General features: G+C 44.4%; 1 protein-coding gene across 3 annotated transcripts in view; it reads right to left on the bottom strand.

The window, feature by feature from the left end:
* Positions 1-2,350: 2,350 nt before the first annotated feature.
* LOC139061299 (calcium-activated chloride channel regulator 1-like) overlaps positions 2,351-26,103 on the bottom strand; it is a 332,028-nt gene continuing 308,275 nt past the window's right edge. For all 3 annotated transcript variants that reach the window (XM_070541075.1, XM_070541076.1, XM_070541074.1), the window contains 3 exons: positions 16,693-16,866; positions 10,800-11,066; positions 2,351-2,959 (listed from right to left, as the gene is read on the bottom strand). In XM_070541075.1, the coding sequence (XP_070397176.1) occupies positions 2,388-2,959; positions 10,800-11,066; positions 16,693-16,866 (1,013 nt within the window). In that variant the 3' untranslated portion in view covers positions 2,351-2,387. The remainder of the gene's footprint in view (positions 2,960-10,799; positions 11,067-16,692; positions 16,867-26,103) is intronic.

Below are 26,103 nucleotides of genomic sequence, written 5' to 3'. Positions count from 1 at the left end.
AAGAATCCCTCGGCCTTGTTCGCAAAAGAAGCAGAAGGTGATAGGAAGCGTTGTTCTTTGAGGAGTTGCGCTTCCGTACTCCAGGTTCGCTAGTGTACCTAAGAATTTCTGTATTGGGCTCTTGACTTCGATATCAGCGTAAATGTAGAACGTGCGACGAAATGCAGAAAACAGGAGCGTTTCCACCAATCACTGAAGCTGATTGGTAACACAGCGCGATTGCATTACTGCTCATGCCAGAAATACACATCGTCATAGTGTCGCGTCGACAGGCTCCGAAATGATCCGCTTTTGTCTACTCTGTCGGCTAAAGCTGGCATCGGCGCCGTGGAATGAGATTGGGCAGTAACATTTGCAGTTTTGAGCATGCCAATGGAAGCTTAGTCTGGTGCGCTGCGCAGCAACACACAACCGGAACGCTGGCGCGAGAGAAGGGCTTTTCCCCGACCTTATTGTCGAAGCATCTCGACGTCTAACCCACCATAATCCACGACATATGTAGGACAGAGTTCCACGAGAGATACGGCCAGATTCGCCTAACGTTGCCGTAAACAGCTGCAAAGATGCGTCCTACTCACCATTAACCACAATCTTTAGTAAGTTCACATAATCAACATGGTCGAGGTGTGAAACTACATGCGCTGTGGAAGCGCAGTAAAGATGCCGTGCTGCTCGGCAGCATCATGTTGAGAATTTTATTTCTGACTGAAGTTGATTCAAGGGGCGTTCTGTACATAAAAACGGAGAAGCTTTGGCAACTATAAGGGAGCCATCCGCTACAAGCTCCCTATATAACTAATGTGTAGTTCGTTGTCGCAATGCTTGGTATATTAATAATTAGGAGAAATTTAGTGAGCCAACATCTTTAGGTTTTCGTCTCTATCGGCAGCCACATAGGCAACTTCGCAGGCTGACACATCAGTCTAGCGTTCCATGGCGTAAGAGCGGTACCTCCGTGCAGTACCTACAGAAATTCAGTGGCCTCAGTTTCTGGTTCTGCTTTTCCTATCCAGTAGCTTCCTTTGCTCCATACTCAACTGTAATAACCTCAAACCAACATCACTTTAAAAACGTCCCTCTCTATTAAAATAAATTTCGTGACCATAAATACGTATCGAACACAGAAATTTGACACAATTCTGGTGTCAAAGGAAGCAACGTCTAGAAACCCGGAATGCAATGGTGGGCTAGGAAAACATCTACATTCTCCTCAGTGGTCGCCTGTATACCAAAAAAAGTAAAACGCAGAAACAACGCAACAACAAAACGCGTTCTGTTTAACCCATGTGAAACTGCTCTGGACTTATGCAGGTATGCTTCTTTGTTTTTAGTTGCGCGGTGAGGCTGAGCTCACAGATGATCTATTTTTCCCTCTCACTTCGCTACTTAGCCTCATTTATTTTCTTGTAATATTTTCAGAATTTTTTCAAGTTGCCACTGATACCATTCAAGATCACGAACCGCGATATAGGCAGTAGCTTACTGGTAAATATTCTCGCAAGCGCAACCTAATAGGCCCTAATTCAACACTCCACTTCCCGCAACGTCATCCTTGGCCCAGTGGTGAATAGACCATGTAAGACGATGGTCTACTTCATGGCTGACATCGAAGACGAATCTCTCTGGTTTGGCGATATTGCATTTCTATTAATTTCTAGGGTATTGCGTACCGACACAAGATGTGATTATGAGGCAGGCTGTAGTGGCGAAACAAGGATTATTTTTCGCAACCTGGAGTTCTTTCCTGTGCACCCTATTCAGGGTACGGGTTTTGCAATTCGTGCTTATAGAACTACGCCCTACGTGTGCGACATTCGGTGATACGCCTTCGTTCTTAGCAGCGCAACGCCAAGGCCACTATGGCCCCACGGCATTTTGCTGTATTTCTGTGAAACAGTTAACAATTTACTTACAACATCTAAAGCATGCATATGTGTGCTAAAGTTATCAGAGTTGCCAATTAGGCCGTGCGTTATTCACATTCGCACGACATTGTTAAGTTTGTTCACACGCACACGATAAATGTTCTCAGAACTGACACTACAAGAGGGTGAAGCGCTGATAGTTCGCCATTGCGTTGGAGTAGGGCACGTCATCATGTTAAGCGGATCTATTGTGGTGGAAGCGGCAATAGACAACCGCTTCTTGGTGCCCTAAAACTAACCACTATTACTTTACCTTTTGCGTTGCAGAGAAGAGCTATAGAAGAATGCACTGCAATTTATATTACAATTCCTCAAAATGAATAATAAAACAGCTCATGCTAATAAGGAGCCGCTGGGGGAATTGTAAAAGAAAGCGTGCACCGTCTAGCAAGTGGTACGATGAATGTCTAGCATTGCGTGGGGTCCCTTTGTTTTATTTTTCACGTGCAACCATGCAGTGTGCTAGTTTGTCGTAGTCAATTGGCCTGCCTTCATCATGGTGCTCTGATTCCCGGAAAAGCTTCCCGAGTGCCTTCTGAGAAGCAGTAAAATAATGATGGACATCAAAGCGAGAACGGCAACTAGTGCCAGCAGCATCCATGAGATGACGGACGGTTCTTCATTCTTGATCGGATCATCCATTTCTGCTGTGGTTCTTGTCAGCGGTGTTGTTTCGCTCACTGGTCCCAACTCTGCATGGGTCCTCCTTTGAGGGGTGGTGCCCCCTGCTGTTGTGCGCGACTGGGCGGTCGGATTTAAAGTGCTAAACTCTGCAAATGCCTTTCTCGATGGCTCCGACTTCAGTCCATACGCGTTAGTAACTCTTGCCACTAAGAATGCCTTCAGCTTGAATCCTTCGTCGCCAGCACTCGTCATCGCCCACTCACGAGGAAGTGCGATGCTGACGTCATGCTTCGAGCCGCCAGGTCGGGGGTCAAGATCGCCCCTCACGACGTTGGTGATAACTTCATAGCTTTCAAAGTCTGCAGGAAGGTTGTCACCCTGAGGGCCGCCTCTGATCTGCACTGCCTGAGCTGCAAGTGAAGGCACACAAACAGCTGTCAGACGGCTTGAGGTTGTGCTGATATGTAGAAACAGGCGCTCAGGTAACACCTGTTCGCTTACTCAATCGGTGTAATCGCACATATTCGCCATGATATATATATATATATATATATATATATATATATATATATATATATATATATATATATATATATATATATATATATAATTTTCGTAAGTGTGCTCCTTCCTTTATTCAACTATATATATATATATATATATATATATATATATATATATATATATATATATATATGTATATATATATATATATATATATATATATATATAGTTGAATAAAGGAAGGAGCACACTTAGGAAAATTGCATTTTTAATGTTTTAACCTTTCGGCAGTGGCACGGCCTTCGTCAGAATACGCCTGAATACGCGTATTCTGACAACGGCCGTGCCACGCCCTAAACGTTGAAACACTAAAGATGCAGTTTTCGTTAGTGTGCTCCTTCGTTTATTCAACTCCGTATGCACCGGACCTACATAACATTTCCTTGCATTATATATATATATATATATATATATATATATATATATATATATATATATATATATATATATATACATATATATATATATATATATATATAGGTACTTTCAGCTAAAAGTAACCGATGATATATAACCAATGTGTGTTAGTGAGCTGAAAACATCTGTGTTTAGAGTCGTGCGCCCAAGACCGTGGTTTGTTTTTCGTTTTGCCATAAAGGGAGATCTGTACAGTATATTTCCTAACCTTTTAAATGCTGGCCTTGCCAAGACGGTGCCTGCCGGAAAGCTGTAGATCACGTTTAAAAATAGCCGAGTGAAGTTTTTGCAACTAGGGGTGCTATTCTCGACACGCATGGCGGCTGCACGGCCGCCATTAACCGCCGTGTTTACTCTCTGATTGGCTGTGGAGAGCTCACGTGCCTTGAAATTTGCGCCGGGAAACGGAAGTTTTGCGAAATGTCATTTTGCGTTTTCATCAAGATGACGAAACGTGACGTGGAGCTGCAAATTTTATGGACTAATAAATTTTTTGGTCCTTGGAAGATATATTGTGATGTTAGCGCTTCAAAAAGAATGTGAGCGGTAGCGAGCAGAAGCCAGTGCAATGCATCTGCAATTGCGCGAATATGTGGTGGCGATCCAAGATATGCGCCATGCCAGCTTGCTGATTGACTGAAGGAATATCTCATGAGGAGCGTCACAGGAAGGGCTGTTTCGTAAACGTCATTTTGACGATGCGTGACGTTGCGCTTGGCCGCCATTGCTGAGATACTGGCCGCCATTGCTGAATTTTAGCTGCGACGAGCGCCACGAATTATGCTAATTAGCAGCCATATGCAATGGCAGCCGAGAGGAATGCGTATCGCCACATTTTCCTCGTCGTTTGGCACAACGAAAATCTTTTGTTCATAACGCGTTCTCATAGTATTTGCATCACTCTCGGTTGCTGTTGGCATTTGTGTTTGGGGCCATCATTTTTTTAAAAGAACGCGTTTAAACGAAATAATATTGGTTGAACATAGCAAACTTTCGGCAATATTGTCCACTTTTCACTGCTGCATTTGTATTGCAATCAAGATTAATGCCTTTTCGCACAATCAAAAGTGATGACAACGTCCTACTTCTAATTTATAAAAAGAAATGTACGCAAGACGGCGCCTAGAAGTTTCCTCCCTCGGTGCGAGTAACCAGCGAAATGAACAAGAGACGGCAGCGCCGGCGCTTGCGTCGCTCTAGTGGATATCTTTGGCGCGCGCAACGCTATCGGTGATATTCGGCCGTTTCTCAGCCAGCCGAGTCAGGCTGAGTCACTTGCGTTTCCCGAGATAGCGATAACGTGGCCTAGAACGTGCGCGCATCACCACTGGTAGGTCGCGTATGTTGTCTCAAAAAATTACCGACGATTACGTTACTTCCTAATGCGAAATTTGAGCGCAGCAAATAAGCTGTTTCACCTTTTCGATAGATTGAGGCAAAGAAATCGAGCAACACATGTATGCGCTATCACAGAATTTTTTTTTATTTTTCACACGTATTCCTTTAACAAAGACTCCACTAACAGTTCTTGACAGTCATGAAGGAAGCTTTGTGGTCGGAGAAATAGGCTGATATATGTTCGACTTGGTACACCAATGCTTGATTCTCAAAGACGAGATCTATACAAGTGCCTCGCGAGGTTGTCACAGCCGTGGGACACGTTACGAGCGAGAGGAACGGGATGTTCTCCCGCATTCTCCCACAACCCGAGACTCGCAGGAAGAGGGGGGAGGGGGGCGGCGTGTACACCCAGCGGCAAACGATGGGGGCAGAAGCGCGCGCAGCAAGCGGACAACACGATAAAGAGAGGAAGGAAGAGATAGCAGCGACTGACTGATGCCGCTGACGCCGATAGTGACTCAACCCCTATCCGCCACACAAGAACAGGGGGGGGGGGGGGACCCTTTCGTCCTCTTTCTGCATGGCGGCGACGGTGTTCTATGCAGTCACGTTATCTTGAATCTCTAGCGGTATCAGTCGGTCGCTGCTAGCGCTGGGGGGATGAAAGGGGGGCGGAGCTGGTTACGAGGCCGACGACAACGCCGACGCGAAACCCAGGAACGGACGCCAAAGAGCTGCGCTCTAGAAAGAACACAAGGGCGTTGGCGCCAACATGCGATGACTCAGTCCATTATCCGGGAACACGCATCCCAGCTATTGAAGCAGACGATGGCTTGTACGCAGCAGACGACGGAAGCGGGAAGCGTTTTCGACAGAATAATCATACGCTTTGAGATAGCTGCTTTATTTTTACTGCGGAGGAAAACTGTTTTGCTTTACCAATAACGCTACATTCAGTGCCTTCTTTTCAGTTTTTTAGGAGAAACGTCAAGTTGGCGTCACGTTACGTAAGCAAAACGGGGCCACTAGCGCCATCTTGTTTGCGTCGCGCCCACGTCATGCATCGAAGAAAATGGCGGAATGTCCAGAATAGCACCCTAGGCACCATTGAAAAGCTTCTTCTACTTGCCTTTAAAGAAAGCGCATAAAATACAATAACAACCGTGTGATAGGGCTACTACACTCTATTTCAGCGTTCACAGAGGACCTAACAAGCAATGATATCTGCTTATGTCTCCAGCGCTGTGTGGCCTGTGCTTGGCGTTTCCGGTGGCCGCAAGATACGCGCCAGCAATTCTCTCTAATATGATTTGATCTCAAACAAATAGAATAACATGACAATTTCCTTTCGAATCTCGATTAACAGCTTTTTAATCCGCATTTATTCAAGCTCTAGCTGTCTTTTTTTTGTTATCTTGTGTGTTTCTGCTGCAATTTGCCAGTGGATCGAATCCGTTTATGCCACGCCATGTCAAATCGCAGCCCGCCATCACCGTCTTTAAATTGACGCGCGCAATCGCGACGCCGGAAGTGAATGATGATGAGGTGTCGGTCATGGCGGGTGGTAGCACTCTTGATCGCAGCTCCACGGCTTCAGGAGACAAGGTTTGAAGCCCAGCACCTCCATCAATTGTGAATAGATTTATTTATGGCTCCTCATGCAAAGGCACAGCAACGGAAACGGCGAGGCAGCCCGAAGCACCGTACGAAAAGACGCCAACAATCACCAGCGCGAGCCGAGCCGAGCCACGCGTTGGCGATGCATATGTGCCGCGAGACGCATTTTCTTCCTCAGACTGGGTTAATCCCGACGGTTCATCAAATGACGGCTGGGTGGGCTGCCGAGTTCTCGGTACGCAGTTGCTGCTTACGTTCGGCTTCACGAGTCTGTTCGTGTGCCCGGGGTGCACCAACGGCATGGCTGAGGCAAGCTCGTTCCCGTTTATGCTCGCGGCGTTGCTGAGCGAAGGCTGCCAGTTCCTCAGTAGTACGTTATGATGCGTGATCTATCCTGTTCCGAGCCGGGGAGAAATTGGTGCGCGGGCGTTCTGCTGTGACGGAGAGCAACGACCTCACTACTGGCGCAGCTAATCTAACGCTACCCGGATAGCTCAAAGTATCTTTACTCAAATTCATGATGCCATGTATTTTGACCCCACTGCCACACAATCCATTGGGGTTGCTCCTGAGTGGGCAACAGTGATTTTGACGTCAGCGCTTTCATCACATCAGCTTTGTCAATCGAAATATTGCGCCAGGTAGAGTGACGTCATGGATCGGAGTAAACAGGCGCTATGCTATCAAGGTGGCGCTCACTATTCGCGCACCTATCTGTTTTTTTTTGCGCACGCGCATGGGGTTACGTCAAAGGAGTTTTCGGCGTACCGCCACCGACAGGCAGATGGACGGACGAATCAGCTAGCCATATAAGGCTTTGCTGTGAAATCTTGCATACAACAAAGCGACATATTGACACAACGGCATCTCTTCATTTTGTGGTTCCGAGATGAGAAGAATGCACTTGACAAATGAGCAAAAGGCAAATTTGGTGTTTCCATTGGAAGCGTCGAGCGGCGATAGGGGACCCAGTGATGGCGCTGTGGAGAGAGACCAACTGCATCCATTATACTGAAGACTTACGAGACACTAAGGCAGACGGGGACGTTAAAGAAAACGAGGCACAGGTCATCGGCTTTAACTGAAGACGTGGAGACAGACATCCTGGCATACATGGCTCACCTTAGCTTTCGTAACCCTCATGTTGCGTTTGTAACATTAGCGCTGACTAACAGGTGTTAAAATCAACTGTCTGGAGGATCAAGGAAAAAGCGAAACTTCATCCGTATCATCTTCTGGTCCCAATAATGAGCGTAACGGAGAGCGACCTGCAGTCTGACTTTCTTGAAAAGTTTTCTCCATCCGTCCAACGGAAATTATTGAGGAAGCCTGGCTTATCGTCGCACATAATAACAATCCAGTTGCTGAAGTCGAGTTGGCATTGGAAAACATTGTCGTCGAACTTCTGGTGGACTTGAAGACAACGATAAGGCTTCGCTTTCTTCATGCTGCTCCAGACAGTGATATTTTCACTTTCGGGCGCATGTGGCATGGAAACGGTCACAAGTACTCGTGCGTTTGTTGTGTTAAAAGGGAACACTTTTCTTCATAATTTTTTCTACAAGTGCGAAATATTGCAACCATTATAATTTTACCATGTGAATGCCTCTACCCTTTAATTTATATAGTTTGTAGCTTTTCTTATCTGTTGAGAAGCTCAATAAAAATCAGATAACATGGTGTTCCTGAGAAAATATTAATTGTTGTACAACCACTATACAGCTACATACCTCACAGTATGATAAAGAATAATTTTCCATTCAAAATGAAAATATCTCATAGTTGCATGAAGAAACATGCGAAATGCTCCAACAGCAGGGAATCACATTAATGTCACCGTTGGTAACATGATGAAACGTTATGGGCACGTGCAGTTATGCAACGTCGCTGCATTATTACCATTCACACGCTAATATTTGTTTATATGCAACGTTGACACAACATGCTTGCGAGGATGTCTTCACAGTTATTCGTAGCATTACCTAAACATACAGCTGACAACTTACATTTCACGTTGAAGTTGTCTGTTCACCGTGTCATGACATTTGTTACAATCAGGCGATGTTTGTGCAAAGTACTTCGTTACGTAGGATACGTGAAGAAGGGGAGTTTCTTCAGATACGCTTATAATTTTTTTCCGCACCTTCCTCGCAAACATTCAGCTGACCCAGCTACAACTAAAAAATATATTGCCTGTACAATGAGCCTGTACTATTGTTACATACAGCGCTACATAGTAAATGAAAGCTGGAAATATACAATTACATTAGTGCTTCTGTACTCTATAATGCTTTTCTTGCACATGTCGCAAGATCACGAACCAGCTACCACACGCTATCATTCCCACATTCTATGAATTATCTAGCCAATAAAAAGAACATATAAGATAACGAGGTTTCAATCAATTTAAACTTTGTCAGGCCATTGTACTTAATAGTACACCAGGCACACAAGGCGAAGCAAAGATTTCCAAACAAAGCAAATAATGTCGCAATTGGTATAGCGTCGTTCCGATCAGCGCAATGCACAAAAAGATCAAGTACATCGGCATTGTCTCATGTTTATTGAGTGGAACGTTACCAATGCACTGTTATCTGCTTTTAATACTGCACGGTGTGTTTATAGAATTCGAGAGTTTGACATACTGTGGGCTCCATCTTTAACACTAGTGATAACAAACACAACGGTAAAGTGTTTCAATTGACTAGCTACTAAAATGTTTAACGGTATTAGGCAATAGCCTGTTCCCTTGCATCCTTTGTGCTTTGTACAGTCGTGAGCAAAAGTGGAGGGACCACGGCTCCAGGCACGGGAGTAGCTTCGGGACCGCAACGTGGCGTTGCTATCTCGCGCCGCGCGCTCGCTTGAACAGTGCTCTGAGTGATGACCAACCTCAGCCTTACTCTCGCGTGGGTCCTTGTCACGCTTGATAAATTTCTAGCGCACCGTTCGGTTGCTCTGCTGCTGAGGGTCGCGGCGAAGGGGAGTGCGCATCGCAAAGCGCCTGAAGTCTCTGAAAGGAAAGTAGGGCGAACTGCTTCCCTCCTCCTCTGTTTTCGGCGCGTCTTGACGGTTACACGTCGATGCTGTGCCTGTATTGACATGCTTTTAGAAGGCACGCGCGGCTTCCACTCAGGGTCCCCAATCATTCGGTATAGTTGAATACATTTATTTGAACAACGCAAGGCACTACGGATCCTCACTTCGAACATGGCCTTCAAATGAGTATTAAAATTGTTTGGCACTCACAGGCTCTTTATCGCCGCATGAAATAAACAAGCGGGATATAAAATTCAAGTAATGCTTAAGGAAGCTGTCATTAACGGCAGAAATAGGGGCAGCTCGGCATGGCATCGAGTCGTATCGTGATAACACAACGTCGGGGAGAGCACCAAGAGTCTGCCTTTCTTGTTTTACGGCAGTCCACAGTTTATCAGCTGTAGCCGTGAGGAGATTCCGGGCGGCAAATTGCTTCTTGATTAGGCCCCACCCGCTTTCGATGGAGTTCAGATCTGCACCTACTGGTGGCAACTCCAGCTTTGTATTTATGATAGACCTCTGTCTTCTATAGATGCTCTACCTACGGGTTCTAAGAGCTGCTGCTGTTATTGGTGTCCACAGCAATTTACTTAAGTATTAGTTGAATGTTACGTTAAGATTGTTTATTTTTCCCGGCGATAGAGAGCCTGAGAGTGGCAAACATTTTTAATGCCTTTTTGAAGGGCGTGTTCGAAGCTAGGATCCACAGTGCCTTGCATTTCACGCCTCGATGTATTGAATTCTACCTAATGATTCGGGACTCGAGCGGAAGCCACACGTGCCTTCCAACAGCATGCCATTAGAAGCACGGCATCAGCGTGTAACCGTCAAGGTGCGCCGAAAACATGGGAGGAAGGAAGCAATTCGCCCTATTTTCCCTTTTGGTACCTTAGGAACTCTGCGATGCGCGCTCCCTTTCCCCGCAACCGGCAGCAGCAGAACAACAGAACGGTGCACTAGAAATATATCAAGCGTGATAAGCAACCGCGCGAGAACGAGAGTGAAGTTTGTCGTCAATCGACGAACTCTCGAAGCATGTACAGGGCGCGAGGTAGCAGCGCTGCGTTGCATGCCCGCACCTGCTCCCGCGCACGTAGCGGTGGTCCCTCAACTTTTGCTAACGACTGTGCGTTAGAATGGGTTCTCCCAATTCCTAATACCAGGCAAACCAAAGACCTCCTCTAAGCCGTAATGCCGCTCGTAATGTTCGTGTTAAATATTCAACGTCATTTTTTCTTGAGCTCAAAAGGGGTGCTCATAGGCAATACGCACCTACACCGTGTGTCATATGACTACCAGGCCATGTCCACTGTAGTCTGACAATGGGCGTACCATCAGCCTCAACGTGCCCATCGGTGACTCTGAAATCCCTGATTTTACTTGGTGGAACATCAGTCTGCTTCAGATCCCGGGTGACCTTAAAAGAACCGCTGATTGCGACTCTTTGGAAGGGGTGCGTTGGTTCCATGTCGCCTAGTAGGGTGTCCTTGAACTTGTAGTCAGCCGGTGCTCGTCTCATTGGTAGTTCCTTTGATAGCACTGCAAACCATAAAGGCAGTATTACTACTGCGAAAATTGAATCAGGGTATCTGTGGGGAAATTTCACAGACAACAACATTTCTGCTTGGACTTGACGTTAATCCTATACGCTACATTCAACGTCCGTAGAGTACTGCAGACAGTGACAGTGACGATAGGCTGACATATGCCGCTGGTATGTTCCTGTTACTCAAATAAAGATTGCCGAAACAGCTAGTTAGCTACGAACGTTTTTGTGTAACAGAGTATAGTTCGGTCACGTATTATTTAGGAGACACGCACAATCTACTACAGGAGTTATGGTCACTATGCGATTGATTGCCAGAGGTGGCACAGATGAATAAGCTTATGTTCTTGAGATATATATTTCTTACGTTTGAAGCAGTTGTGCTGTGTCTGTGATATAGGGCGTTCGAGCTAATGCTCCCCAAGCTTTTCAACGAAAATAAATAATAACAAAATTTGAGGTAACATATATATATATATTTAGGACGTAAGGTATTCGGTCGTCGGGCATATTACATTTGAATACTGCCTGTGGTTCAACTGTATCCTGCACCATCTTTTTAGAACCATTATTTTGTTGTTGTTGAGCAGACTGTTCATGTTGAGCTGGGATAACGGATATACGATAACCTACACCTTACGGTAGCATCTGCATGTTTATAAACTACCGGTGGTAATCAATCGGCAACTCCTGCGTAGAAGCTAGGCCAGTCACGATTCATTTCAAAAGGGCTAAGATTTTTCGGCAACTTTGTTATCGCGAAGAGTATAAAGTCCTGCTTTAAAGCAATCAACACATCGTAGACATAAACGAATATATCCAAAACACTTGAACTATGTATCTCAAACTACGAGTCAAACTTTATGATAGCTCGAAAGGTGAGGTGTGGAGCAATAGACGCGGAGCGCACGTATGCATGCCCGACAACGTTACACATCAAAACGATCAATTGCACAAACAAGAACTGGCCAAACAGAAACTCTTGTGGGAACACCTGGATATCAAGTAACAAAATTGTTTTGTTTTGAAATTCTATCACAAATTTTCCTACACACATTTCCTTACAAGCACTAATGTTTTTTTTTATGTAGGAAATGGAATCATTCTATGTAGGAAATGGAACATCACTCGGAGCCAGTCGCTTACTCTGTACGCAAGGCATAAGAGATATCCGAATAAGTTTTATTTTATTTTTAAGATTTCATGCTGGTGGACGAAATGGCCTTCCTTGCTACACTTTGTTGTCGTTGCTAAATTACAGAATAAAGTCAATTTCTCTGTTATGTGGCGTTCATAAAGAATAGTTGTGAAGATACACATTATCTATCATTTATAGCTCCTACTAACTCTACCCAGTCCTCATACCCAGCAATTCTGGGCGTATGTTCAGTTTCCTTTTTCGCCAGCACGTGGCGTACTCGCGCCATGACGTATTTATTTTATTTATTTCTTCATACTGCCAACCCTCTACTGAGGGATCTTACAGGGAGGGTTTGAATACAGGCAGACCATATATACAGCGCATCAAGCGGCAGCGGAATCACAAAAATACATTTTTAACATTTTTTCAAATTCACAAACATCACTGGCATCTGCCACAAAGCTTGGTATCGCGTTCCAGAGTTCAATCACGGCAGAGAAATGCCATGATGCCACGATGCACCACTCAAGAAAACAATAAAAACAAGCAGGCCCTGAGAATGCTGCTTCACATCGGCACTTGGAAGGAGCGCGCTTACGTATCAGCCCTATCTTGAAGACGACCTGCCACTTGGTCGACTGGCAATAAATCAACGATTTTGCTCGACACCCTGCTCCAACGCTCGTGGGCATTCTGAATGAGATGTCGGGCTGAGATAACAGCTCCCGCAAAGCTTGCGTTGAATTTTATCTTCATTGTTTTTTTTATTATTTGTGCGCCACGGTGGCGGCGGGACTCCGTCTGGTCAATGTTATGTTTCAGAGGTTTCCTACAGACCAGTGCGATGCATTAAGAGGAAGCGCTAGCACGGGCCTATCTTCGATGCTTGCTGGTCAAATACAGGTAAAACGCACAGATGATTTCGTGTGAAAACAACTCAACCACTCTGAATGAGGACTGTTGCATTTAAGAAAGAAGGTGTTGCACTTATTTCCGGACGTCAAATCGTAGTGACTGCTGCAATATTTTGGTTTAGGTCATGTAATTATTGACAAGAATTTTTAGAAATGCGTACATCTAAAAAAAAAGAATAGATGTAGGAAGTGTACATAGTATCAAAAACTGATATCCCATCTCAATTATCTGCATCCCTCGGAGCACCTGTATAGGACAAATTTGAAGTATGAATTTACAAACTATTTGAATTTCTTACAATACTTGTAATGGCTTTGTGAATGTCATATTCAAAAGGTAGCGCAATTCAGAGTGCCATATGATATATCATTTTTGTCCACAATAAATTAAAAATTAGGTGCAGCTTACAGAACTGCGATGTTGTTTATAGCTGCTGAGGTACAGGGTTGTATACTTCAATTACTGTTTCTTGAAATTTCGCATTTGTTTGTAATGTACCTAATGAAAGTGAAAGCTAAAAAAATCGCTTTCTGAAATCGCATTTTAGTCTTATCATTTAAGTTCAACATAACTCAGTAATTTCGAAGCAGTGGCTGTCAGAAGAAAGGATTGCTCATTTCCTATGTAGGAGATAAAGCTTCCCGTTAGGTTTGATTTAGAATAATAATGCTGCTGAGGGAACAAGCAAGACGCGTAACTTGCTTACTGTATGGCGGCCGCATTAAGATGGGTGCTAAATGTGAAAACACCCGTGTACTTAGATTTAGGTGTAGGTTAAAGAACCGCAGGAGGTTGAATTTTTTTGGAGTGCATCAATACGGCGTGTCCTCTATTCAGATCGTGGTGTTAGCACGTACAACCCCATGTAATAATAAACTTTTTATTATTTACAGAATGTACACTAAACTAAAGTAACTGACAAACACAAGTCTAAAGCAGGCTGGTTACGCAAGTGTTGTCTTCATTATTCCCAAGCTCGTGCTCACGTTCCTCAGCGTTGTATAGAGTTGTGCAACATATTTTCCCTGAACGTGGAAGCACCGTCCCGGTGCGTCTTAGGCAGAAAATGATTGGTACCGTTTTAGGCGGCTGACATGAATGACATCGTGGGAAGCCTAGATGGAGCGAGTAGTAGGTGTGACCGGACAGATTTCGTTGGTTGCATCGGTCACCTTACAGAGGAACCGGTAAAGAGTGGAATAGCGGGACATCAGTTTTTTTTTCGAGAGGCCGAAGCGGTGGGTCCGATAACACAGAAGGAGAAGATCCCCTGGATCATAATAGGTGTCCCAGTGACTCCTGTGGCAAGTACTTTCCTGCTTATGTTGAGAAGCACAAATACGACAGTGAGCAACTTGGCGTGTTTATTGGGTTCCAGCAGTGGCATCTCGGGTATACTGAGACACGGGCTCTTGAGCGGTAGGCAATTTTGTAATTAGAGGCTGTACTGGATCTCGGCCGTACAAGCAGTAAAATGGCGAGTGACCTGCAGTGTCCTAGCGTGATAAATTGAACGGGAATGTCACAAAAGAGAAAGCAGTATGCTAATCACGATGGATATCAGAAACATGAATGGAGAGCTTATCCGTTATATTTCCACTTAGCCGCTCCGTAAGACCGTTTGTCTGCACATAGTTTGCAGTACTAAAGTTGTGTCTTGTACAACAGGAGTGGAGCAAATTGTCCCCGATTGTAGAGCGGCAGGAGCGACCCCGATCGGTAACAAGGTGACGAGGAGCGCCGTGGTGAACAATGAAGTTGTGCAACAGAGGAAGTAGGCTTTGTCTGTTGGATAGGCACCGGTGATTGCAAACCAAGTTTTATAGTAAGTTTCAAAGGCAACCCAGTTGCTGTCTCAATCAGATGAGGAGAAAGGTACCAGTAGGTCATTAGTAAGAAGAGTTCAGTAGGAACGTCAAGAGTTTGAAGTCAACCATCAGTGAGAGTAGATGTCTTCTTCGGAGGCGGATATAACTCACAAGAAGCAACGTGGCAGAGGACAGATCGTTACAGACCAAGGCAAAGGAATCGGCGCCGATCAAGGTCGTATGCACGCATTCCCTGAGGTGACCAAATTTTGGTAGCCCATGCATATACGACAGGACAGTGGTGTGAAGATGCTGAGCACTTCAGATCCACTAGGGTACATGGTGTGCGTATGTAGAGTGCCCTCCTCGAGTAGGAACATACGAATATTACCTAGATGTGAGCTTGTTCACGACACCACGTATGTTTCGATCTCCGCGCTGTTCGGAAGCAAACTCAGCGCACCAGATAGCAAAAATGCAGAAGCCGGAAGCTTAGGTCGCAGGAACATAAGGAGGATCGTCTGGCTGGTGGTACGAGCTAGCAGTCGGCGTCTTCGTGTAAACGGCCGGACTTCTAAGCTAGTGTGTCCGAGTATTTCTGTAGGCCTAGCGCCCAGCGACGTAGCCGATCAATAGAAAGGGACGAAAGCCGCCAGATTGCATGGTGGTCTGCTGTGACTGTAAAATGCCGACTGTATAGGCAATGGTGATATTTCGCCACTGCCTAGAGAAGAGCAAGGCATTCACATTCAGTTTTTTCAGCAAAAAATTGCACCGAGTTCATGAACACTGGCTCCAGTGCGGACTTCTGTTGGAGAAGATAGGTCGAAATGCGCGAGAATGGGTGGAGATGTTGGGAGAGAGATAAGCATCGAGAAGGCAGTTGCTTGTTCAGGTGCCCAATAAAATGAAAAGTCTGCCTTCAGAAGAGCATGGGGTGGGCAACTTCCTCAACATAGTACTTGAAGCGGCGAAAGCACGAGCACAGCCCTACGAAGCTTCGGACATATTTAGCACGTGTTGTCACGGGAAACTTCTGTATGGCGCGAACTTTGCCCGTGACTAAATAAATATATAAGTACATAGTGACGTGTTCGAGTACCGCCGTGTGGCAGACGGGAATTTCGCAGTATTTACAACTTCACTGTGAATTAGGCAGCGATTAAACTCGTCATAATATTCAAATTATATTACTGGGTAATTGTCATATAATTTCTTTTGAAGTATATTTGATAAACAAGCATTACGGCCGTTTTCTGTAACCGTGCTTTCTCGATAGACGGCCATGTATTGATAATAGACGATAATTCTCTGACGTTTACAAATTCAGTGTAAACCAAATGATTGCGCCAAGTAAATGACCCTCGGTGTAATAATAGAGCTTTCTTAGCAGCCAGTTTCAGTATAGTTTTTTCCAAGATAGTTTCTATAGATTGAGAGCTACAGATCATCCGTGAGAAACTAGAGACAAAATTCGTGTCGTCGCTGCGCGTAGATGGACGGACATCAACCACCATCGGAGGGTAGCTATATACAGCTTCCCTGTAAAATACTGGGCCGCAGATAAATCGGCCCTTATATGAATATACCCATCTTTCTTTACTTACCAGTGAGTACAGTACAAAGAACTGTCTGAGAGCAAATTATTTACAGTTATGATAATTTCTTTGGGGCCCTTTGACCACTCAGAGTTATATAAAAACAAAACGGCAGAGACATACATATTACATGCAAATGCGAGATTGATGAACTCACGGCGTTTGCGGTTCCCATCCAATACGGTCGCGTCTGGGGGGAATCCCATCCTACGGTACGCCTGACTGGTCTTGTTGTTTCCGGAAATGTAGGCCATGAGAGAGTACCGTCCCGGACCCATGAAATTTGTGAAATATCCACTGTACGTGCCGTCATGCTTCATGATGTCCGGGTCTGTAAAATTAGTCACAAGAGCTGCTGCATGGGAAATGTATTAGGCAGAATTGGATAAATTAATTCATTCCGGCTTAAACGTTCTCGCAATAAGGCACAGGTACGACAAAACAACTTTCTTAGCACTTTCGGTACCCCACTACATTAGCATGTACCAGGCCTGATTTGTAAACTTTTGAAATCTGGTGTTTCTTCCTTTCTGGGCTTCAATATTTACGTTATTTACCTGTTTTGAATAATAATAATAATAATAATAATAATAATAATAATAATAATAATAATAAGCTTTATGTCCATCAAAACGATGGAGGGGCCATGGGTAAAAGCTGCTGAACAGCTTGACTAGAGCCCACGGTCCCCTCTACAAGGCAGTACAAGAGCATACATGAAACATACAGGATTCTAACAAAATACAAACGCAAAATTGATTCAATTTAATATATCACAAGGAAATCAAATATTAAAATTGTTCAAAAACATGACATATCACGTGGTGCAGTTCGGGAACTGTAGTGCGACCTAAATCAATTCCACATTTATTCAGATAATTAAGAAGTTTAGGCAAAGTATACGATAGTGTACCCATAGAATAGTTAGCACGGGGAGTGACCACCTTCCAGTATTCAGACTGACGTATAGTATAGGATGTCGGCTTTATTTCTAGCTTGGCTAGGTTGCGAAAGGAATTTCGATTTTCTTTTAATTCGCACTTAAAGGCAACAATTAGTTTATATCTAAACAATTTCCAGAAAGGCATTATATCTGCTTTAATGAGCAGAGTATGTGTATGAGAAATTGCGCAAGTGATATGTTTTGCATTTTTTTATCATCGAAGTATTCATGCTTTTGAAATGCTACACATACGCACCAATTCCGCGTTGCAATTGAGTGTCTGTGACGGTACTGGGATAGCAAAATGCTGTTGATTGACAAACCGTCGTGACCATACATTCTACAAATCTCAATTACGAAATGCAAAAATAAATTAAAGTTCAAATAAAATTTAAAGGGAAAGAACTGAGCAAGATTAAAAGAAATCAGTACATCACATATGTACGACTCTGTTCGCGGCTAGAATGTAGCCATCGGCCCAAGACACCTACAGGAAAATTCCGGTCCGCATTTTATTTTTATTGTGAGAGCAAATTTCACGCACACACTCGATACATATTCATGCCGTGCGCTCCACCATCGTTGTGGAGCGCTTGATCGGCCAGAGCGCAAAAAGCACAAGGTCATTCGATGTGATATCGTTGTGCGAGTGAGGAGGAGGTTACGCAGCGAAAATTGGTTTGTTGCTTACTAAGGAGCTCATTTCTAACGTCACCTGATAAGCGGGCTACGAGCAATCCACACTGAGATTCGCACGTAGAGTACGACGAGAAACAGACGTGCTATTGTCTGCGGGAGCTTCAAGCCTTGCCGTTTGGCAAGCATATGATAGGTGGGTGTGGCACATGAGTTCACGAACACTTCTTTAACTTGGCCTTAGTGATATTTTTCGCTTTAAAGAAGCGATCCAATTGGGAATAAATATCGCTGAATAAATGGAATGGTTCGCAATGATTATGCACGATCGAAACGACATAAGTGCACATTCATGCTCATGACTCACAGAGGTCGCGCGACCACATTGTTGGAAATAATCGGTTTGACCGATATGTGGCTGCTTTGGATCAGTCGCTCGTTGCTCGATTGTCATTGTGAACAAACCGATATTGAGACACCCTGCGATGCCCTGAAGGCAGTGAGTGATTGAAAATTGAAGAAATAAATAACTTTCGATGTAAACATTATAATAATAGGCAGATGCACGCGGCATTCATTATTCCCATAGTAGGGTATCGACGGCAGGGCAACAGTTGCCTCGAGTAGTTTCTCATTGAAACTGTATCTTTGAGGGAAACTTCATCCGTTTGGATAAAAAACAGGTTGAGGCACAAGCACCCTTCTAGTTATTGACTCAGCCGTGGAGATAAGCCAGCTGTCCACATTGGGGGCTCGTGCAAGCGTTATTTACATGCAGACTATAACGTTGCATACTTGTAGTGTGCATAACTCGCGTCAGCGTAATGGACAAAAATTTAAAAGAAACAACGCAGTGGCAGTTTCGCCAGGTGGACGAAGCAATGACAGCGATAGAAAAGTCTAGCGCTGCCCTTCGACTCCTCGGAGGGCATTCAAAGTGTACGCGTGTGGGACCATCTTTGAGCGACGCAGCGCGCTAGACAGTTGGTTCTGGGTCGAAGGAAGAGCGCCTTGCCCTCTACGAGCCGGTCTAACAACACAGGTATGATGAAGGGCGCCAAGGGTGATGTTGCAAGCGTCCAATCATACTGGCGCACGTGATGGACTAGAGGGAGGTGGTCAGCGTTGGGAATATGCGATAAGCTTCTCAACACTCTGCGTTCTCATGGAAAATTTTAGGCGTGTTCTATTCGACCTCACGAGGCATGCCCCTGTGGCCTAATGCTTATAGTACCCAAGTTCTGCGCTGGAAATAGCGTGATCGAATCGAGGCAGGGGTTATTTTTGTATACATAGTATACACATATGTTACCTATTGCCACGCCGCAGCCGCGGTGAAGAGACAGGTGGTTGCGAAAACTACAGATTACAAAACTAACTCTTGACTGTGAACATATATTCCGGAACACCATGGCGAGGCCGACGTCGAAAATTCGCCTGGTGTGCGTACATTCGCGATCAAAAATTTGGGGGCCAAAAGTGCCACGATTTAGTTTTTTGAGCCAACGCATTCTGACTGAAATCAAGAGCGCACGCATATGCGAGAGTGTTTGACTACAGCCTACAGCTACAGCCTTATGTGTTGCGTCGCACCAATTAGGACATCCCAGCATATTGTTAAAGTATTGTCCAAGGAGTTTGAGCACAAGGTTAACACTTCTATGCGCTGAATGTTTGGGCCTCAAAATATAAATTGAAGGACCAACGCAAAAGCATCCGAGGGCTGGAAAGGGCAGACGAAATGATCAACGAGGAATGTTAACAAGTGCTGCTTGCCAGTTTCCTGTACATTGTTTGGATGCGCATGCGCGCACACTATCGTCAGTGTTTATGATTCGCCACGCTTTATTTAACTTCATTGCAGTTGTTTCTTTGAGTGGAAATGTAGCAGCCACTTCGCAAACCAGAGGGGAGTGTAAGCGATCTGATGCAAGATATGTTAGGCACACTGCGTACCTAGTAATATTTTTTATGTTCCTCATGCGTTTTGTGCAATGTTTTCTGAACCGTTCTTTATTACCATTAAAATATTAGACAGATCCAACCCACGTGTTTATTTTGAGGAGCAAAGATTTCGTCAACTGGTTCTTGAAATGCTCTGCAATTAGTTATATTCTGCTTGCGCTATAGGGATTACTTCTCGGCCAGAGCAGAATGCGAGATGCGGATACCCCCACCACGTGACTCACATCACCGCGCATTACACTCGCTTTCTGATTGGCCTCCTTTGGAATGAGGCTCCATCCAGGGTCGGTGCGCCGACTACAGTTGGTTGACCTTCGAAATATAACAATGGTTAACTGCACCTTACTCGACGAAACACTGACCTAGTAGATGCACCAAACACTAAACCTTAAGAATTGAGCTGGAAAAAGGTGTGCTCTTTTAAAAAAATAGCGCTTTTGGCGACGTTGTGGGAGATGGCTCGACGAAGTAGCCATCGTGCCCACGGCTTATTTAGGCCGGCCAGCCAGCTGCAGGGGGATCTCCGGAGCGGCCGATGCCGCTCAAGTCGAGCGCCAGCGTGTTCTATTTCTCGCGCTACATGGGCTCTAGAGGTTACAGTCACGGCGCTACGACATATTTTGTTGCTATGAGAATATCTAGGTATCTTTTTTATCATTACGTTTCTCCGGAGCAAACAACGCCAGCAGCTAGGACACCTGAAAGGGCACTGAAAATGGCAGAGCTGTCGCTGCGTAGTGGCTATTAGTTAGGAATGCAGCAGCACCCACGATACGGAAAGTGCAGGAGGGTTTGCGCAAAGGAAAAAAGGAAGCAATGAAAGAACGAAGGGAGTATTAGTGGAATTGGTTTCCCTTGGTGCCTACCAGGGGAATTCAATTTCATTTTTGCTAGTGTCGATTTGTTTTTACATTGCGGGTACTGAAAGGACAAAAACGAGGCATACAGGTCTGCTTGATGACATGCAGTGTTAGAACGCCTTCAAGAATTGCAAAAATATAAAGAACGAGCAGTATTGTGGTGATCACAACATGCGAATGATCTGCAGTGTCAATGCTATAGAACAGTCTTGTTTCGTGACGTTTCAGAGCACCTTTTTGGATAATTATTGCGAATCATAATTTCACAACAGGTCTCAATGTGAAATATAGATCCGTTGCAGCTCATCGGAAATAAGGCTGTTCGTCTCACGTTGACTCCGCATAACCCTCAAATTGAGATTGTCTTCTCGGTTTTAAACTCACATTGCCATTACTGCATACTTAAAACTCCTCATTATTATTTCAGTATCAGAAATGATTAGCTTCTTTGGAAATGAGTCAAATCCAGCTAAAGAAGATTTCAAACACAAGCGAGAGCTTGGTATTGGACTGAAATGCACCGCTATCCAGCCAGTGATGTGATAAGTTTTACATATAGGCTACGGAAACACGAAGGCAATAAGTAATCAAAAATTATGGAGCATATTTGACCCTAATTAAGATCTTAACTTGGGAATGAGTTGTTCTCGCATTGAAACGCTATCGTCTATGTAGTTTTGGTGCGAAAGCATTCAGTTCGAAAGGCAGTATAACTGTTGGAATTAGGGGCACTTTTGTAGTTCATGAACAGAGGGCATATTATATAAGGACAGCAGGTTTTTTTTACTTGAAAACGTCAGCAGCCTTCTCTGTATTCTCTCACAACTTATTTTTATTGAGCAGGAGTGTAGGCGTTAACAAAATAGACAACACAACTTGCAATGAGACTGCCATGCTGGCTCATTCATGTTGTTTGAGAAGCACTCTCCTATTGGGTGGGTGGATATGGCTCATTTTGATGCCTACACTAGCAGGGTCTGGTTGATTCATTCAAAATATTACAAGTGTGCTCAGTTCGCTTCCGGTATTTGACCCATTTTCGTGTGCCACTTTTTCTGGAGCAAGGTTGCCTAGTATTTTTTGTCATTACAGCTCTATCTCAGAGACTTTCGGTTTGTAGATTTGGTTCATAGTTAAAAAAAAAGGTATTCAATTATCCTCACTAAACCCAACAGGACTTGATTTTTTTAAAAATAAATTGTACCCTTAACACCACGCAGCAACTTCGGGAGACAGAATGCTGATTTTGCTCGTCTTAAAATTTGCAATAGTGTAGTACCTCATGCATAATATCCGCAAGCATTATCATTGTAGCAGCGCTCACTTAAAACTTAAATTGCCACTTTGTAACGTATATCCTCACTACGATGCATTTTTGCCTACATCTTATGGTGATTCATTATATCATCATCATCATCATCATCATCATCAGCCTGGTTATGCCCACTGCAGGGCAAAGGCCTCTCCCATATTTCTCCAACAACCCCGGTCATGTACTAATTGTGGCCATGCCGTCCCTGCAAACTTCTTAATCTCATCCGCCCACCTAACTTTCTGCCGCCCCCTGCTGCGCTTCCCTTCCCTTGGGATCCAGTCCGTAACCCTTAATGACCATCGGTTATCTTCCCCCCTCATTACATGTCCTGCCCATGCCCATTTCTTTTTCTTGATTTCAACTAAGATGTCATTAACGCGCGTTTGTTCCCTCACCCAATCTGCTCTTTTCTTATCCCTTAACGTTACACATATCATTCTTCTTTCCATGGCTCGCTGTGCCGTCCTTACTTTGAGTAGTACCCTTTTCGTAAGCCTCCAGGTTTCTGCCCCGTAAGTGAGTACTGGTAAGACACAGCTATTATATACTTTTCTCTTGAGGGATAATGGCAACCTGCTGCTCATGATTTGGGAATGCCTGCCAAACGCACCCCAGCCCATTCTTATTCTTCTGATTATTTCCGACTCATCATCCGGATCCGCCGTCAATACCTGTCCTAAGTAGATGTATTCCCTTACGACTTCCAGTGTCTCGCTGCCTATTGTAAATTGCTGTTCTCTCCCGAGACTGTTAAGCATTACTTTAGTTTTTTGCAGATTAATTTTTAGACCCACTCGTCTGCTTTGCCTCTCCAGGTCAGTGAGCATGCATTGCAATTGGTCCCCTGAGTTACTAAACAAGGCAATATCATCAGCGAATCGCAAGTTACTAAGGTGTTCTCCTTCAACTTTTATCCCCAATTCTTCCCAATCCAGTTCTCTGAATACCTCCTGTAAACACGCTGTGAATAGCATTGGAGATATGGTATCTCCCTGCCTGACACCTTTCTTTATTGGGATTTTGTTGCTTGCTTTATGGAGGACTACGGTGGCTGTGGAGCCGCTATAGATATCTTCCAATATTTTTACATATGGCTCATCTACACCCTGAATCCGTAATGCCTCCATGACTGCTGAGGTTTCGACTGAATCAAACGCTTTCTCGTAATCAATGAAAGCTATATATAAGGGTTGGTTATATTCTGCACATTTCTCTATCACTTGATTGATAGTGTGAATATGGTCTATTGTTGAGTAGCCTTTACGGAATCCTGCCTGGTCCTTTGGTTGACAGAAGTCTAAGGTGTTCCTGATTCTATTTGCAATTACCTTAGTAAATACTTTGTAGGCAACGGACAGTAAGCTGATTGGTCTATAATTTTTCAAGTCTTTGGCATCCCCTTTCTTATGGATTAGGATTATGTTAGCGTTCTTCCAAGATTCCGGTACGCTCGAGGTCATGAGGCATTGCGTATACAGGGTGGCCAGCTTCTCTAGAACAATCTGTCCACCATCCTTCAACAAATATGCTGTTACCTGATCCTCCCCAGCTGCCTTCCCCCTTTGCATATCTCCTAAGGCTTTCTTTACTTCTTCCGGCGTTACCTTCGGGATTTCGAATTCCTCTAGACTATTTTCTCTTCCATTATCGTCGTGGGTGCCACTGGTACTGTATAAATCTCCATAGAACTCCTCAGCCACTTCAACTATCTCATCCATATTAGTAATGATATTGCCGGCTTTGTCTCGTAACGCATACATCTGATTCTTGCCAATTCCTAGTTTCTTCTTCACTGTTTTTAGGCTTCCTCCGTTCCTGAGAGCATGTTCAATTCTATCCATATTATACTTCCTTATGTCAGCTGTCTTACGCTTGTTGATTAACTTCGAAAGTTCTGCCAGTTCTATTCTAGCTGTAGGGTTAGATGCTTTCATACATTGGCGTTTCTTGATCAGATCTTTCGTCTCCTGCGATAGTTTGCTGGTATCCTGCCTAACGGAGTTACCACCGACTTCCATTGCACACTCCTTAATGATGTCCACAAGACTGCCGTTAATTGCTTCAACACTAAAGTCTTCTTCCTAAGTTAAAGCTGAATACCTGTTCTGTAGCTTGATCTGGAATTCCTCTATTTTCCCTCTTACTGCTAACTCATTGATCGGCTTCTTATGTACCAGTTTCTTCCGTTCCCTCCTCAGGTCTAGGCTAATTCGAGTTCTTACCATCCTGTGGTCACTGCAGCGCACCTTGCCGAGCACGTCCACATCTTGTATGATGCCAGGGTTAGCGCAGAGTATGAAGTCTATTTCATTTCTAGTCTCGCCGTTCGGGCTCCTCCACGTCCACTTTCGGCTATCCCGCTTGCGGAAGAAGCTATTCATTATCCTCATATTATTCTGTTCCGCAAACTCTACTAATAACTCTCCCCTGCTATTCCTAGTGCCTATGCCATATTCCCCCACTGCCTTGTCTCCAGCCTGCTTCTTGCCTACCTTGGCATTAAAGTCGCCCATTAGTATAGTGTATTTAGTTTTCACTCTCCTCAGTGCCGATTCCACGTCTTCATAGAAGCTTTCGACTTCCTGGTCATTATGACTTGATGTAGGGGCGTAGACCTGTACAATCTTCATTTTGTACCTCTTATTAAGTTTCACAACAAGACCTGCCACCCTCTCGTTAATGCTGTAGAATTCCTGTATGTTACCAGCTATATTCTTATTAACCAGGAATCCGGCTCCTAGTTCTCTTCTCTCCGCTAAGCTCCGGTAGCAAAGGACGTGCCCGCTATTTAGCACTGTATATGCTTCTTTTGGCCTCCTAACTTCACTGAGCCCTATTATATCCCATTTACTGCCCTCTAATTCTTCCAACAGCACTGCTAGACTCGCCTCACTAGATAACGTTCTAGCATTAAACGTTGCCAGGTTCATATTCCAATGGCGGCCTGTCCGGAGCCAGTGATTCTTAGCACCCTCTGCAGCGTCGCAGGTCTGACCGCCGCCGTGGTCAGTTGCTTCGCAGCTGCTGGGGACTGAGGGCCGGGGTTTGATTGTTGTGTTCATAGGAGGTTGTGGCCAAGTACTGCACCAGGGTGGCCAATCCTGCTCTGGTGAGGGAGTGCGCTACCGGTTCTGGTCACCGGGATCAGGCCACACTCCAGGCCTGTTTGTGCAATTTTATCAACACGCGGATTTTTTTCTTTTTTTTTAATCCGGTGGAAAATTGCCGGCACCGGGATTCGAACCACGGACCTCTTGCACGCGAGGCGGGTGTTCTACCTCTACGCCACCATAGTTTGTTGTTCATTATATAGCTTTGTCTTAATGTGATGTGTTCTTCTGCTTTGACATTGTGCAACTTGAGTGAATGTTTCTTGTACAATTCCATTTGCATTCTACGCCCTTCTACTCATTTGAATGCAGCTAAAGACGAGAGGTCCAGCTGAAGTTTCAAAACGCGACACCTTTCTTTATAATATATTCCATAAATGCTTAGACCTAAAGAAACACTGAGAGTGAATCTGGTCTGACTAGTTACACCAATCTCATCCCTACCCTTTATTAGGCACAGCTTCACTGCAATGTCGCTACATCAGGTGCAACAAGGCACTTATGAAAATTATTAAAATAATTCAGCTGCAGAACTTAGCTAAATGTGTTGCAAAATTGATATGTAAGGATCCACTTCTGATTGTTATTCTGACACAGGAGCGGCTTTTGTCAGCCTGAAACATATAATTTTAGGGTCGTTTCCTCGACGTGAAATCAACACTTATTTATATAAATATCTAACGCAGATTGTAGCCTTTCCTACGCTCATGGCGGAGTAATGGTACATATGTTTTATTAA

The sequence above is a fragment of the Dermacentor albipictus genome, chromosome 6, assembly GCF_038994185.2.
Source record: "Dermacentor albipictus isolate Rhodes 1998 colony chromosome 6, USDA_Dalb.pri_finalv2, whole genome shotgun sequence".
Classification (NCBI taxonomy): domain Eukaryota; kingdom Metazoa; phylum Arthropoda; class Arachnida; order Ixodida; family Ixodidae; genus Dermacentor; species Dermacentor albipictus.
This window is presented reverse-complemented; position numbering and strand designations above follow the sequence as displayed.